Here is a 16,140-nt window from a genome sequence, read left to right on the forward strand (position 1 = left end):
CTTGGCCCTGACAGGCCTGATATTTTCTTTTGTAGGATGGGAAAACTACACCCTCTAGAGGGCATAACTAGAAACTGTCCATGAAAGTTTTAGGGAAAAGATATGAAAAAATATCTAAAACTTGCTGTGTCTTCCCTCCATGCCCGTGTGATGTCACAGAGAGCTCAGCAACTTTCATATCGACCATGGCTGGTGGTGGTTGTCAATCGGAGTATCTCAAGAATCAGCACAGAGCAAGATGGGTAGCTGTGTTTGTCTGTAGCCGTAGAAAAGAGCAAGAGCCCAGTAGCACCTACAAGACTAACCAAATTTGTGGTACAGAATAAGCTCATACCCTACCACAAATCTGGTTAGTCTTGTAAGGTACAAGAATCAGCATAGTTACTACTAGGAGTACACCAAGAGGTTGGGTTTGGTCAACTCCACCATTGGCTGGCTGGTTATGGTGGAAACATGGGAGATTGCAGGGGAACAACCCCCTCGCCACCAAAGGCTGAAGACAGGAGGTGTGAACAACTGGTGTAGGAGCGGGGGGGGGGGGATCACAGCAAAAGGATACAGACCCCCAAAGCTGTTTTTTTTTTAATATGCAGATTTTATTTTTTTATAACAGATGTGGGATACAGAATAGAAGGGAGGGGGAAGAAAAATTCATATGTTTATAAATTTAACACATTGCATCGTTCAATCTAATATGTTTCAAACTCATAATTCTTATTACAGATACCTCTTTATGTTCTGCGGCTCAGCTATTATTTTCTATTTTTCCATTTATTTTTAGTTATTGTCCATAAAGGTCTTCATCTTGATTAAAAACTAGGTTTCTTCAATCCTCTTCTGTATCCAGGTGTACATTGGCTCCCAAATGTCATTATGTGGTATAATATCAACATCTTTCAATAAACTTGAGACTTTATCCATTTCAGCTGTCTCGAGTATTTTTTCGATCAGGTTTTCTTGTGTTGGGGTAAACTGCTTTATTAAAAGGAATTTTCACCAAGAGAGAATGGACTCCAGTCCCTGCACGCAAGCACTTTTAACCTCAGATTAAAAATACACATTGCACAATCAAGCAACACAAGACCAGGTGCCTTTTTAACATTCGATGTGATTCAAATACATTTCCCACTTTCATTTCAACTAAATTGTCACCTTTTTTCACCAGCTGCAGCTCTTTTCTCCTCCAAATCTCAGCAGCTCCCACCAACTTCAAATTTAAGGCTTTTCACCGTCTTTGGGCAACAACCTTCACTGCCAGCAACTGGGCGAGTCCCAAGCTTGGGAGAATTTTTGTTTTTAGCTCCTGCTGTAGATTCAACACAATGTACAAGGCCGTTTGGTTCCCCCACCCCCATGTTCAACAGCCTCGAATCAATCCAGTTCTCTTTTTCATTCTCTGCGCACACAGACATATCACACACAAATATTTTAAGAAATCTCGTATCAAGTCGTACTCAACCGACCACTTTTCCATCTGATGCCTCCAGAAGTCAGTGTCTGGGATATCTTCCTTGTGGTGCTGGGATCTGAATTTTCAAGAGATGTGAGCGGCAGAGGGGATGCATCCTCTTCTCTGCAAATGGCCCCTCAACAAAAACAAACTTCAAATATTTCTCAACCAGTACACTGTCCTTTTCATACCAGGCAGCACTGAGTGCCGCAGAGCCACTTCATGCCCCCATGACCGTAGGCAGAGAAATGCTTGCGGTGACTGGTGCTATCTTTCCCTTTGGCCCACGTATCCCGCACGGCAAGGAATGATATGGCAAAGTTGCCCGCTGGCAATTTTAAAAAGAGTTTGAAAAGGGTTTGAAACTAACCAAGGAGAGGTAAGGAGGCAACCTGGCAGCCCTACTGTGTCAGGTCACAGGTCCTTCTAGGAATCTGATCGCACCTTTTGATGTTAACTTGGTAGATTTTTGTGTGTGAAGTCCCTGTGCCAAAGCCCCCTATTACAATCCAGCAGCTGGGCACCCATACATCTTAAAGATCAAGGAATTTGCTGACGCACAAGATTGGAAACTTTCACTGGTCTGTAGAAATTCCCTCTCTGGAGGAAAGCGAAAGGGACACTTTCGTTTTTTCAAGAGAAAGAGGCACTGTGTATTGTGAGGCACAAAGGATATTTGGCCAAGACAGGCTAAGCAAGTCCAGAATCAAACTGTTTTTTGGCACTGCTCAAGATTAAAAAGCACACCCAACCCACTCTGGATCCAAGCACCAGTAACTCTTCAAGGATGGAAACCCCCACAATATAGAATCACCTAGACAACTGAAGATGACAAGAGATGTCACAGGGAGACACACAGTGCTGAGACACTTTATTATTACGCATTATAGTATTTCCAGCAGTGGGCATAAACACAGTTCCAAGTGGTTTTAAAAAACATGTACATGTGACATTTTGCTAGCCTTCACCACGCCACCCGAGAGGTGCACCACAAATCCTTCTAAACAATGCACAGTATCCCAGGTCCCTAGAAGTAGCACCCCCCAACCCTCACAAACGCAAGATGAAAGTGACTTGCGAACTTAACACGCATTATTTCAACAAAAGTTTTAAAAAGTTGCAATCCCAATCAGTGGCAGATAAATTTCTAATTTTTTAAAAAAATAATAATCTAACAACCTGAAGCATTTCATAAAATATTTCCACAGTGAGTTCTAAGAAATCTTGGAAAAAAGCTTGTTTAAAAATATATTATTTTCTTTTTTTAAAAAAGGGAAACACTTCTAAGATCACTATGCTGTCTCTAGCAGAAGGCGGTTCCACAGTAAGACAGATGAGGAGTGGGAATTGTCCAGGGAAGAGCAGGGAAGTCCCAGAATGTCAATGGCACATCCGCGAAGTCATTTCCTTCTGTTAAAGAGAAGGCAAAGAAGGCATTTAAATAGCAAGGGGCTTTTTTAAGGCACAAAGACGAGCGTTTTGTTTTTAAATGTTTGCAGCATGGAATTAACACAGGGCTGTGTTTGTTTTGCAGTTCAGCAAATCTGCAAAAATGCAGCAGTCGGCGGAGATTCCGAATGCAACATTTAAAAAGTTAAATAAAACTTCTAGCCCTCATGGATGCCTCTGAAAACCTATGGAGCAGGCAATGGGTTAGATCCAGACTAAGCTGGCCATTTCCACTGATTCCCCGTTCCTGCTGCAGCCCTCTCGCCTCCGGTCATTCTTCAGGGTCCCCTGTATCCCAGGAGCAGCATCCTGTGGAGATCAGTAGGCTGCACTGGGAGGCAGGAAAATTAACTTTTGCCATTAGAAAATTTAGTCTGGCTCTAACCCAGTGCCTGATGAAGCCTTGGAAGGAGAGAGCAGAACGCAGTATGCCTGCCCAAGTTGTGCCAGTAAATTGGTCGACAAAGAAATGCACCCCGCCATTAGGTGTCTTGCTGTGTTTTCTTGCCCGTTAAATTGTCCCTTTCTTTCATTGTGTACACATATTATAAATACACAAAGCACAACCTTTTTTTTTTTAAAAAAAGAGTTACATAAGTTAATGAAGGAAAGACCTATTAGCTATGCTAAACCAAACTTTCATGTTCGGAGAGTCTTCCTCCAAAACCACCCTGCTGGTAGGCTTCCTGGAGGCACATAGGTGACCACAGTCGGATTTGATCCAGCAACGTAATTTTGGTGTTAAGACCTACTAGCGATGAAAAGATCCAGGGTCAGCGACAGTCTAGAACAACTTCACAACTTGCTGTGGAGTGAACAACTAGGGGTGGGTGGGTGCTGTTGCACTCAGGAAGTGGCAAGCGTCTGGCCAGACACAGTTGAAAACAGAATACTGGGTTAGATGGTCGGATCCAGCAGGGCTCCTGTATTTGTTTTTAAGCCCTGCAGGAACGAGGACAGACCAAATGAAAGGGACAGGGCCAAACTAAACAGCAGCACAAAACACGGCTGCAGAGAACACCCGAGAATCTCTCTCCAGCTAAGCTCAGGATGAAGTGACAGGGATTCTGCTTGAGATACAGGACTCTGCCACCCACAGCCACGACTCCCACTCACCAGTGGTTCCAGCTCCTTGGTATCTATGAGGTTGAACTCTTTCACAAAATAGTAGAAGTGCTTGTAACAGGTGTTCACGTGGGCCTCAGAGCCCATCTGGGCGATCCGGTCAAAATGGTGAATGTAGACATGGACGAAAACCCGGAAGAGCCTAGACAGAATCTTTTTAACCACCTGGAGGAAGTTTTTGGGAAATGGAGTCCCTGCAAGACAACCAAAAGACGATTTTCATTAAGAAGGTGACCAAGATGAATGCTGTGAGTGCTAGATTTTGGGGAGCAACAAAACCTCCTCTGTGATGCTCTCCACCAGCGGCAGGCTGTGATATTAAAGCTGCCTCCCAGCAAGTTAAGCAAGGGGCCACTTGCTCTGGGTCAGCCGCAGAATCCCCTGGAAACTTACGGGGACGTTGACAGGACAACACACCACTTTCCCCAACCTCTGCTGGTCCACCAACTGTGGACGTTTCCTTGTTTCGCAGGACCTGGTGGTTATCTGCAATCTGATCAGACTACTGCAATGAGCTCTAAGTGGGTCCTCCACTGGAGACTGTTTGACAGCTTCAATTAGCACAAAGAACAGCAACAAGAATGCTGGCCGACCTGAGTCACATGGACTGCATCTCATTAATTTTATCTGATATCTACACACTTCTGGGAACAAATCAAGGTGCTTGTTATTCCTTATAAAACCCTAAGTGCTGCTCAGATATATACCTGCTGAAGAATTAAGGTCTGCCAACCCTTCATCTTTGTGTTTCCACTTCTGGAAGTGAGGAGGGGACTTTCCGAACCCAAAGGCAAGAAGCCACAACAGATATTTGCCACACTTTTTTTTGTGGGAATGCTTTGTTAGAATTCATGGCTGTTAATGATGGTGTGCCTTTTTTAAAAAAGAAAGAAATCCAAAGGCTGGCCAGGGCTGCCAAGAACCACCACTGGCTCTGAGAGGTTGCCCTTAGGGACTCCCCTCCCCCTTAAATTCCGAAGAATACACAAGATGCTCAGCAAGAATCAATGTGCCGTTAGTACCCCTCTTCCTCAGCATTGCTGGTTATGGCTTGTCCCTCAACACCCCAGATAACCACCCAAATCTCACTGTGCAGTCTTGCGAGATCTCTGTGGCACAAATTTCTTAAAGCAGCCGACATTGTTTCTACAATTTGGAGTTTTTTCTAACTCCCAATGTATTTCTTTTTCTTTGTTTTGCAGAGAAATTCCCCCACTAGAGGCGGGACGCTAATCTGGAGAACCAGGTTTGATTCCCCACTCCTCCGCTTGAAACCAGCTGGGTGACCTTGGGTCAGTCACAGCTCTCTCAGCCCCATCCACCTCATAGGGTGATTGTCCTGGGGATAATAACAACATACTTTGTCAAACACTGTGAGTGGGTGTTAAGTTGTCCTGAAGGGTGGTATATAAATCGAATGTTGTTGTTGTTACACCATGCAGATTTTTTCATGTACATTATACAACCAGGTTCAGAATTAGATATAAAGGTAGTGCCATCAATAAGACTGCACAAAAACAAAAGAGAGCTACTTTCTTTGGTGGGGCTCATGCTACCAGGTCCTCCACAGGAGCTCTTCAGGGACAAGCCACAGCTCAGTGGAAGATACCATGATTTGCCTGCAGCAGCCCCTATGCTCAGTCCCTGGCATCTCCTGTCAAAGGACGTGGAGCAGCACGTGCCTGGAGAGAGATTTCTCTGCCCGGGACCCTGGCAAGTCACTGCTGGTCCAAGGAAACTGTCCAATTATATTGCAAAACACTCTCCCAGTAGGAACTCACCAACATTTGTGGGGAACAGCTCCTCGTTATTTATCTGCACCTCAATCCAATCCATGAGGAGGTTCATGTATTTGGGGGCCGAGAGGGCTGTGGGCTTACGATACTTTTCATCCTGCCAACGGTATTCGTACTTCGGGCCCCCGGACATGACTGGACACGACTTCTCTGTACAGTAATCACTGACGGTCCCATAGATGAGGTTGATGCGGTTAAAGAAGTCCACCACGTGAACCGCCACCCAGTCATGAAGCTCCTCACCAGACGGCAACTGGACCACCAATTTCAAATCCAACCCGGCGTTGAGTGACGCCTGGGCCTTCTTATGGAGTTCGAAGCGCTGAGTCCCTGGCTCAAACTTCCGCTTGGGGCGGAAGGTCCTGTCTTTATTAAAAACTTGTTTCAAAGGATTTGCCATTTCCCCCTTCCCTCAAGTCTTTCCCCCACGTTCTCAAGAGCAAAAGACTTTCAGCAACAGTTGGGAAATTTTGAGTGGGTAGCTGTTCCAACCGTATCCTTCAAATCTTATTAAAAAGGTCCTCTGAATGTCACTGGTTCTCCTGACGTCTGGCAACCTGCCATGCAAAAGATATATATACAAGTTAAGCTTGGGGGTTGGTGGTGGTGGCAGATTTAAACAATGTGCTTAGCCCTCTTATGGGAAGAAAACCTAGGCTACCAATTCACACATTGAGAAAATAAAAGATATGCTGAAAATAAAACAGCCGATATTGAAAATGCCAGCAATCATGGAAAGAAGACCCTATTTGTGGGAAGGAAATACCAGGGAAGGACAAGAGGATACCAAGGTAGGTGGGTGGAGAGGGGGGAAGAAGGAGGAGAGATATCCCATCATGCACTTAAAACTGCATCCCCCACCCACCCCGAGTTCAAGAAAAATTAGATAAATAACAAGGTCCGAGGTGGAGGGGAACCTAGCATGATAGAAAACCCTGAGGACTGGAACACCTCTCATCCACCACCTGACATCCAAAAGACCTGGCTAGATATTTCCAGGAAGCCCCTGAGTAGACCACAACAGCAAGGTCCTCCCTTAAGTATCCAGAGATATACCGCCTCTGAACATGGAGGGTTCATTTTCCTATCGTAAGAACTTAATAGGCTCTTGTTCCGAGCCAGAGAGGCAACCTTCTCCAGGAGCTGGTATCTAAGAGTGGCTGGCCAAAGCCCACGGGCAGGGCATCAAAAGCAAAAGCCTCCTCCCCCATGGCCTCCCTGCCACTTGAACTGATAGACGTATTGCCCCCAAACCTGGATGTGCCACCTGGCTCTCACTCTCAAAAGCTGCTGATGGATCTATCCACCATTTAACATACCCCAAACAAAACAAAACTTCAACGAGAATGAAAGAGCTACACCATAAAGGTCCTCCCCGAGGAATCCACGGTAGGTCAGCATTCCAAGCCTCTTCTGATGTCTTAGATTATGAGACACGTTGTTAAGGAACTTGCAAAGGGGAGCAAAGAGAGGACAAGGAAACAGCAGAAGAGAGAAGCTGCCGCCGCCGCCCCCCACCCTGCCTTACTAAGAACCAAGTCATGGCCTGATCTAACCACATCCTGTGAATAGAACTTCATTTCTTGCAAGAAAGCAGAAGCATGAAAGGATCTGCCCAACCCCTGAAAAAAAAAGGGGGGGGGAATCTCATTTCAAAGCCCAGCCCTCAAGAACCCAACAACCTGGTAGAGAGGAGGGTGTTTAACGCTGATCTGTTACCCTGGCCATAATGAGAGAGCTGCTGTCATCATTTCTTAAGAAAAACAGTTTTCCAAAACGTGTAGTGTTTCGAGTATAAAAGTATGATTTTGTAAGACTTCCATTTGGGTGTGCGTGCCAAGAGGGAGGGGAGCTCCTTATCAGCAGCTCCTGCAGAGCCACAATGGACAACCTCTTCCAGTCAAGCCCAATACACAGACGGGGAAGAATTACGGTGGAAGCCACTTTCAAAGAAGCTAAGGCCAGAGCCGCAGAGCATGCAGAGATGCAACAGGGCAGCCTCCTTTAATATATACTTTTGTGGCATACTTTTTTAACCCTGAATTGGATCCAATTTGCCTATGAACATAAGCCTGGCTAATCCATTTCCTAAAATGAAAAAAAAGAAAACTAAACCACCAGCCTACTGCTTCTGAGAGGCTCCCAGTAAGGGTACAATTCAAAGATACACTGCCTCTGCACATGGAGGTTTGTTGTTACCAGAGAAGAAAGCTTGTCTCCTAGGGGACTGAATTTGGAACAAGAGGCTTTGCTGAATACAGTTCTGTGCCAAGCCAGAAACACAGGAAGACCCTTTCCCTAGAAACAGGAGACACCAATGTCACACACAGCATTATTCAGACTCATGGCCTCGTCCTGGTATCGGAACAGAAGGCAGATGTTCTACTGCTGAGCTATGCACCAAAGCACAGAACATGAAGCTGCTTTACATGAAGCTGCCTTCAGGCCTGCCAAACTAGTACTTTTTGCTCAGACTGGCAGCAGCTCTCCAAGGTTAGCAGAGAAAGTTTCCCGCCACCCCAAATCCTTTCGGCTGGAAAGTAAACTCCGGGCCTTGTGCATGCAAAGCCGAAGCTTGAGCCCCGAGTCACTGCCTCAAAGAGCTCCAAGTCCAGCAGTGGATTTGGGGCATTCGAACATGCTGCCCAAGTTTCCCTCCTGGAAACACAAAAACCTCAAAGCTTGCCAACAAGTACGCCTTTCGCCAACTCAAATCCTCACCTCTTTTCCCTTTGGAGGAGCACCAATTCTCACAAGGCTCTGCAGAAACGAGATTCCAAACGCATGCAAGAGTTTTAAGGAAAACCACCTCACGGGAAGGGGGCTGTTCCGAGATCTCAAAACAGGACAGTCTCTGAGCTGCCGGCTCCTTCCCCGGCAACCCACAAAACCGAAGTTTCTCAGCCTCCTGATTAACATGTTTCCACCTCCCATGACGAGTAATGTGTTGGAGTTGCATTATTTCCTTTTAGGGAAACCATATTACTGTACGAGGAAAACTGAACCACACTGTGGATGTCAAGTTCTACTTCAAATGCCGGCTGGAATGCCTCCCTGAATCCATCACTGAGAGCCCGGGTGCTGTAGCAGTTAAAGCGTCAGACTAGGAGTTAAGCGAGCTGGGTTGAAATCCTCACTCTGCCACGAAAGCTTTCTGGGTGACTTTAGACCAATCCAGCCACACACTCTCAGCCTAACCCATCTCACAGGGCTGTTGTGAGGATAAAACTGAGAATTGTGATGCAAGCAGCTTTGGGTCCCCATAAGGAGAAAGGCAGGGTATAAATGAAATCAAAGTTTCCAAAGATGGGAGTGTGACCTGACCCCCTAAACACAAGGCAAAGTGATCCAAAGTGTCGGGCCCATGCACCTCTGATGCTGTGCTTCATTAATACCTGGAAAGGGAGAGAGACCCTGCTACGAGCCTGGGCCTAGTGGCTCTGGGGAAGCCTGAACTAAAGTGACTGCAGGGGCTACATTTCCCAGGTTCCCTTGGCCCCTGAGATTGGGTAAAAGGGGATTTGGAGGGGAAATTGCACCAAGAGAGAAGTAGGGGGGTGGTGCCTGAGAGAAGGGATAAAAGGCCTCACCACAGTGGGAGGGGGTTCATTTAGGGTTGCCAGCCTCCAGGTGATAGCTGGAGATCTCCTGGAATTACAACTGATCTCCAGGCAACAGACATCAGTTCCCCTGGAGAAAATGGCTGCTCTGAATGGTGAACTCTATGGAATTATGCCCCACTGAGGCCCCCTCCCCAAACCCCACCCTCTCCAGGCTCCACCCCCAAAATCTCCAGGAATTTCCCAACCTAGACTTGGCAACCCTAGGTTCACTCCTAGGGAGCAGAGCTGAGGAGAGGCTGCTGCAGATGGAGGGGATCCCTCATCCAGAAGGGGTGAGACAGGTGGAAGCCAGGAGACAGTTAAGAACAGTCTAGTCAGACGTGTTAGGGTGTGTTAGTTTGTTTATTCACCAACCTTTACTATTCTCTTTATTTTATGAAGTTTTGAACACCAGTTATTAATAAACCTTTTAAATAAAGTTCTTTATTATTCTGCCTGGGTCCTCCCACCTCATTTGGACACACATGAAGGAAAACCTACTGGGAAAGACTAAACAGAAGGGGTCGGTTGGGAGCTCTGGGCCCTTCCGAGGGAACCTGTACCAGAGTGGTGGCAGCCTACAGAGAGCTTCCCTGGACCTCAGCCAGCTGTGACAGACCCAAAGCATTTCCAGCGAAGCAAGCAGGCCATTTTTCCTTGGACAATAGCCAAGTGATCTGCCCACTCAAGAGTTCAAACTTGCTTGTACATCTCTTGTGATTTCTTGTGTTCTGAAATTTATTTATTTTTTATTTTATTCATGTCATTTATAGTCCGCCTTTCTCACTGAGACTCAAGGCAGATTACATAGTGTGAGATTAGTACAGTCAATATCAGGAACATTTCCATAAACAACGCCATAGGGTAAATAGATACAAGTTCACAAAGACACGCATTAATAGGAATCCAATATGACATAGTGGGGAAGTTTATGATTCCTAACTCATTCGTGGCGCATCTGAGACCCCCTCTCTACAATGAAGATCTCCTATATGAGTAAAAAGCTTTTTTGAATAATTCGGGTTTGCATCGTTTGCGGAAAGCCAGGAGAGTGGGGGCTCTCCTAACCTCCTCAGGCAGGCCAGTCCACAGGGTGGGGGCCACCACAGAGAAAGCCCGTGTACAGGCTGCTGTCGATTTCGCCGATTTGCAGGGTGGCACCTGCAGGAGACCCAGTTCGGAAGTGCGAAGCTGCCGTGGAGGAGCATGTGGAAATCCCATTGCTGAACTGAATGAAAAGATTTGTGTTCCCCACAGATAATTCCAAGGAGTCTGTGAGGAAGACAGGGAAAGGAACAATTCCCTTACATCGCAGCACCTGTTGCTGTTTTGCCACCATGACTAATAGCCACCAACAGACCACTCTCCTCAAAGTATTTGTCACAATCGTATAGGTGCACAGGGCAGAAATCAACAATCCGATTTCCAGCATCGCAAAGGAAACCACATTCCCCACTCGACTGACAATTTTATAATTTCGCATTACCCAACACATTTGCAACTGTACATGTGAATGCTCTATCGGGGGCCGTTTGATCTGTGACAGTCATTCGCAGATGCAAGTTGCTGAGTGCTGGACATTCAATAACAATGACATTCAATAACAATGACATTCAATAACAATGCAATGTCTGAATCCAGCCTCAAGTAATCCAGCAGGGAGAGAGAAAGCAACTGACAGCCAGTTTCACAACAAGCTGCACTACTTTCTTTGGCTGCTTAAGTCCAGGATCTTTTATTTTAGAAATCCAGCACCATGGAAAACATACAGATCGCAACCAGGCATTTCACCAGTGTATTGCAAGAACTGGTGTGGTATAGTAGTTAGAATGTCCGACTAGGCTCTAGGAGACTCACATTCAAATCCTCGCTCTGCCTGGGCAGCTTGCTGGGTGACACAGCCTAACCTAACTCACAGGGTTGTCGTGAGGATAAAATAGAGAAGAGGAGAATGATGTAAGGTCCCCGGTGGAGGACAATAAAATAAAAACAACAAGACTGGACAGGAAAATTCCTTCAAAACGCCCGTGATTTCCAGTTACTGGGGAATTCTAGTGTTCTATCAAGACAAAACAGAGTTACCTTGAAACCAGTTGCCATTTCCAAAGAGCAGATTTCTCATTTCCCTACAGTTCTTTGAAATGACAGCTTTTCAGCAGCGAATTTCCTTCAGCAGGAAATTCCTTGCATTCTTCTAACTGGAAAACTGGGATTTCCCCATTACGTAACCATTGACAGTTCAGATTTCCACTCCCCCACCCTTTTTAGCAATGATTTATTTATTTTATTTACGTTAGCTCTAGTCTGCCTTTCTCTCTGAGACTCAAAGCAGATGACACACATCAATCAAGGTGATCAACAGCGGTGACATTCAATAACAATGCAACTGGGTATGGAATTAAGATTGAAAACGAGCAGAAATCAGATGCGGAGGTAGAACAATACTTGAAACAAAGCACAAATAATTCAACATGGCATATGAAACAGTAAGACCGTACCTGCAGCACGTACACAGTAGTCTTGTCTACTGTCCCTGTGTCTTCATCAAAGTATCTATCTGATCCATTTCCTTACAGTGCAGCTCTTTTACCTGAATAATTTGGTTTTACATAATTTGCAGAATGCCTGGAGAGTGGAAGCTTTCCTGACCTGTTCAGGGAGGCCTTTCCATAAGGTGGGGGCCACCACAAAGAATGCAGATGTACGGGGATTTCGCCCATTCACAGGGTGGCACCTGCAGAAGGCCCTGTTCAGAGGAGCAAAGCTGCTGTGGTGGAGCACAGGGAGAGGAGTGGTCCTGCAGATACGAGGGACCAAGGCCATGAAGGGCTTTGTACGCAATAGCTAAAACCCTGAACTAAGCCCGGTAACTAACGGATAGCCAAAGGAGTGATGGCAGAATGAGAGTAATATGCAAGCTCTACCTAGCTCTTGATAATAATTGAGCTGTGGCATTATGCACCAAATGGAGTCTCTGTGTTGACTTTGAGGGGAGACCTATGTAGAGAGCATTACAGTAGTCTAGTCTTGATGGTACCCTGGCATGGATCCAGGTGGCCAGATAGGCTGTGTCAAGGTAGGGGGCCATCTTCCAGGCTAGACTGAATTGAGAGGATTTTTTTTTTGCAGCTGCATTAATTTGCTGGATACAGTATAACCCCCTAGGCTCTTAACCAATTCAGCAAAGGTCAACCAATTCAGCAACGGTCTGCCATACCGTTTTTTGTCTAGCGTTTTTTTTAAAGTAGTCAGTGGATTACTGCCTCTTTGAGTGTTTTGAGTTGGTAACTGATTTATGATAGATGCTTGACTAACGCATTAGGGACCATAGACTTCACCACTGTGTTGCCTTATGTTCTATCTGTTGCTTTATGTATGTGCTCCTGTTGCTTTAAGTATGACCCTAATGGATAGTTCTATGTTATCTAATGTCAGTCCTAGAATTGCTTATGCTGTTTAAGAACCACAGACTTCACCACTATGTTGCGTTACGTCCTATATGTTGCTTTAAGTATGTGCTCCTATGTACTACCTGTTTCTTTAAATATGACCCTACTGGATAGTCCTATGTTGTCTAATGTCAGTCCTAGAATTGCTTATGCTCTGTTTCAGCATTTTTTTCAACTCTGTATTGATTTTTGCTAATGTTATGTCTTTGTAAACTTGCATTTATTTACCCTATGACAGGATCCAGGGCACAAGTGGTGGCCTTCGCAGACGCCAGGATCCCATCAATCTCCATCACCGTAACTGGGTCAAAATGGTTCATAAGCAGACCAGACAGTATATTAAGAATTTCGTCTCCCTTGCCTATATTACAGCTGGCGTCCAGATCAGAGCGTATTTGTGCTATTCTATCAGCAAAAAAACTTTGCAATGCTAATTGTTTGTTCTAGGATGTTGTATGCCTGTGTTAAATTCGATCTTCCAGTGCTACAAAAGCCTCATTTGGCATTTCAGAGTTTGACTCTCCCAGAAATGGGAAGAGACCTCTCAGCCTAAAAACCTTAGAGAGCAGAACTCCAGCCAAAAAACAGGCCCCGTCTGTATACCACAGCTGTTCATAAATACTCCCCACAAAAGTCTCCTATTCCCACCCACCCCCCGCATCAATCCACAAGCAACTCAAATTATAAAGAAGGTACATATCTATAAGGGATAACAATACATGTGTCACTCAGCCTAAGAAATCCTGGCAACTTTATCATCTTGGGCCTCCTTAAAAAAATTAAATAAAGACCACCGCATCACACACTCACAGACGCAGGGGAGGAAAGACTCAACTGGTGTCAAACAAGCCTCAGTACTGGGTGAAGTTGTCTTGCCCACATCAAGAAAAGCAAACCAGAGTTTATTTAATGTATTTATTTACTGTAAATATGCTGCCTTTTCTCCCTGAGACTCAAAGAGGATTATATGGTATAAATCAGTAGCAGTCCACAACCAGAGATCTCTAATGAAGTGAGACAGAAAAAATATATATGCCTGCAGGGGCAAAAGATATCGAAGAGCTGGCTCGCACCCCATGCAGACTCACAATTCAGAGAGCAGACTTTGCAGCAGAATTTGCTGAAGTAGGCAGAGGAGGATTGGGCCCATTAGCTCACCTGCTTGCAAGACCACAGCTCAGTTCCTTTGAAATATTTATAACCCGCCTTCCCCTGGATCTGCAGCTAAGTTCACTGAATCAAGCAACGACTAACACAACTGAAAAATGTAAAAGAATCTACACCCAGACCCAAACAGAGCAAAAGCAGGCATACATTTCAGGGGCAGGAACACAGATATGAAAGGGCCCTCCTTGCAAGTATCAAAGCCCCTGCCGAGTAACTCAGAACCCAGTTCAAATTTCATCACCGCCACAAATTCACTGGGTGCCCTCTGGCATGACACACCACTCTCTCTCATCCTCTTCCCAACCCTTTCTCATGGGAATACTGGCTTACATTAGACACCGTTGTAAGGATTTGAACAAGAGAATCGCCCATAAGCGTTTGCAAGTCACCATTCCTAAGGGAGCCTTTGGAACTACTGGCAACAAAGACCAGCAGAGCCAGGAAACGCCCACCATGTTTTTCTTCTGCTTTGCTCACAGAAGGCTGCAACCCGTGTAGCGATGCCTTCACGAACTCTCATTCCTGGAGTAAAGGGCCTGGAATCAGGTGCAAACTGAATTTATTTTAGTTACGTAATTTATAATCCACCATTCTCACTGAGACTCAAGGCAGCTTACACAGCGTGAAATTGGTATAGTCAAGGACATTTTAATAAAGGACGCCACCGGGTAGATAGAATTTGCACTACTTCCCAAGAAACAGCCGAGACAAAAAGCAGAGGCAATCCCCACCCCCCCACCCCACCCCATCCACAAACAGGCATCAAAGCTTCAGAACAGGGTGGGGGCCAGCCTCCAGGAGGGGCCTGGAGATCTCCAGGAATTATAAACCATCTCCAGACTACATCAGTTCCGTTGGAGAAAAGGGCTGCTTTGGAGGGTGGACTCTGGCATTGTACTGAGGTCCCGCCCCACTTCCCACCAAATCTCCAGTAATTTCCCAACCTAGACCTTGGCAGAAAACTTTCCACATTACCCTGTCCTAGGCTTGAGTTCACAGATCTGTCTATAAACGTGACTGCCTCCTACGGTTGCCAACCTCCAGGTAGTGGCTGGAGGTCTCCCGGAATTACAACTGGTCTCCAGGCCACAGAGATCAGTTTACCTGGAGAAAATGGCTACTTTAGGGGGTGGACTCTGTGGAGTTATGGCATGCCAAGGTCCTTTCCCTCCCCAAATCTCACTTTCTCCAGGTTTCTCCCCCCAGATCTCCAGGAATTTCCCAACTTGGAGCTGACAGCCCTACGTACCTCCCCTAGCAAGTGTGAAGCCGCTAATTTCCAAAGAGCCGGATCCTATGAAAGGGGATGGGGAACAGATAAGGTAAGACACGGGGAGGAGTGAGGAGGAGGGGCTCCCAGTCCCTCCCCATCGCCACGACCCTCCATTCCCAAAACGTTGATCTTTACCTATCAAGGCTGTCCCAAGCAGACCCAGACGCGGCTCCGAAAGTTTTGCACCGCTTTGCAAACAGCCCCACCCCAAGCCCGAAAACACGTTCCTACTCACGAGTAGCAGCACGCTTTTTCCGGCTTTGCACACGCAGCTTCCGGCCTTTGCGCACACACAGTGCAGTTGCATTAGACGTCGTGCAAGCCGAGACAGAAAAAGAGAAGCTTGCGCTTTTCAAAATGCAATGTTAATTAAAACGTATTAAGGCGGGTGTGTGTGGAAACGTGGCCACGTCCAGGATCTTCCAGAAAACGAATGCAAAGCCGGCCTCCCTCTTGGCTACTCGCACCCTCCCCCGCCCCTTCCTGAGGATCCTATTGGAGGAACTACACTCAAGCTCCACCCCGCAAAGCTTCCTGGGAGGTCCCAATCCTGCTCACGCTTTTACTCCTCCTCTTCTTAAAGAGGGAGGTCTGACTCCTCTTATGGGCGAGAAGGCGCACCTAGGACACTTAATTGATTGGCAGGCAGAAATTCAACAGGCAAACACTTCTACCCGCGCAGTGGAGGGGTGGAGAGGTGACCTGATGAAGTTCCTTGGGTGACCAAACCAATGCAAACGTGTATTGCGATTGGAGCTGGTAGGGTTTGGAGAGAAGACGGACCTCAGCAGGGTATAATGCCGTACAGCTCACCCTCCAAAGCACCCAC

The 16,140-nt window shown here is 46.2% G+C and overlaps 1 protein-coding gene across 5 annotated transcripts; it reads right to left on the reverse strand.

The window, feature by feature from the left end:
* Nucleotides 1-595: 595 nt before the first annotated feature.
* Nucleotides 596-15,754, reverse strand: MOB3A (MOB kinase activator 3A). 5 transcript variants are annotated; one of them, XM_054981983.1, is made up of 4 exons: nucleotides 15,547-15,754; nucleotides 5,806-6,377; nucleotides 4,016-4,218; nucleotides 596-2,860 (listed from the first exon to the last, which is right to left on the reverse strand). In XM_054981983.1, the coding sequence occupies exons 2-4, from the start codon at nucleotides 6,218-6,220 to the stop codon at nucleotides 2,831-2,833; spliced, it is 648 nt and encodes a 215-aa protein (XP_054837958.1). In that variant the 5' UTR covers nucleotides 6,221-6,377; nucleotides 15,547-15,754; the 3' UTR covers nucleotides 596-2,830. The 5 variants fall into 5 exon arrangements, with proteins under 5 accessions (XP_054837958.1, XP_054837959.1, XP_054837963.1 ...); XM_054981984.1 differs by lacking the exon at nucleotides 15,547-15,754 and adding an exon at nucleotides 15,447-15,522; XM_054981988.1 differs by lacking the exon at nucleotides 15,547-15,754 and adding an exon at nucleotides 15,288-15,319.
* Nucleotides 15,755-16,140: the final 386 nt, after the last annotated feature.

The sequence above is a fragment of the Eublepharis macularius genome, chromosome 5 (assembly GCF_028583425.1).
Source record: "Eublepharis macularius isolate TG4126 chromosome 5, MPM_Emac_v1.0, whole genome shotgun sequence".
NCBI lineage: Eukaryota > Metazoa > Chordata > Lepidosauria > Squamata > Eublepharidae > Eublepharis > Eublepharis macularius.

Excerpts from the sequence above, each read along its gene's own strand:
- MOB3A (XM_054981983.1), bottom strand. The coding sequence starts at position 6,220 with ATGGCAAATCCTTTGAAACAAGTTTTTAATAAAGACAGGACCTTCCGC. Across the intron at positions 4,219-5,805 it reads GCTGTTCCCCACAAATGTTG|GGACTCCATTTCCCAAAAAC; the intron begins GTGAGTTCCTAC and ends GTTGTCTTGCAG. Across the intron at positions 2,861-4,015 it reads CCAAGGAGCTGGAACCACTG|AAGGAAATGACTTCGCGGAT; the intron begins GTGAGTGGGAGT and ends TCTCTTTAACAG.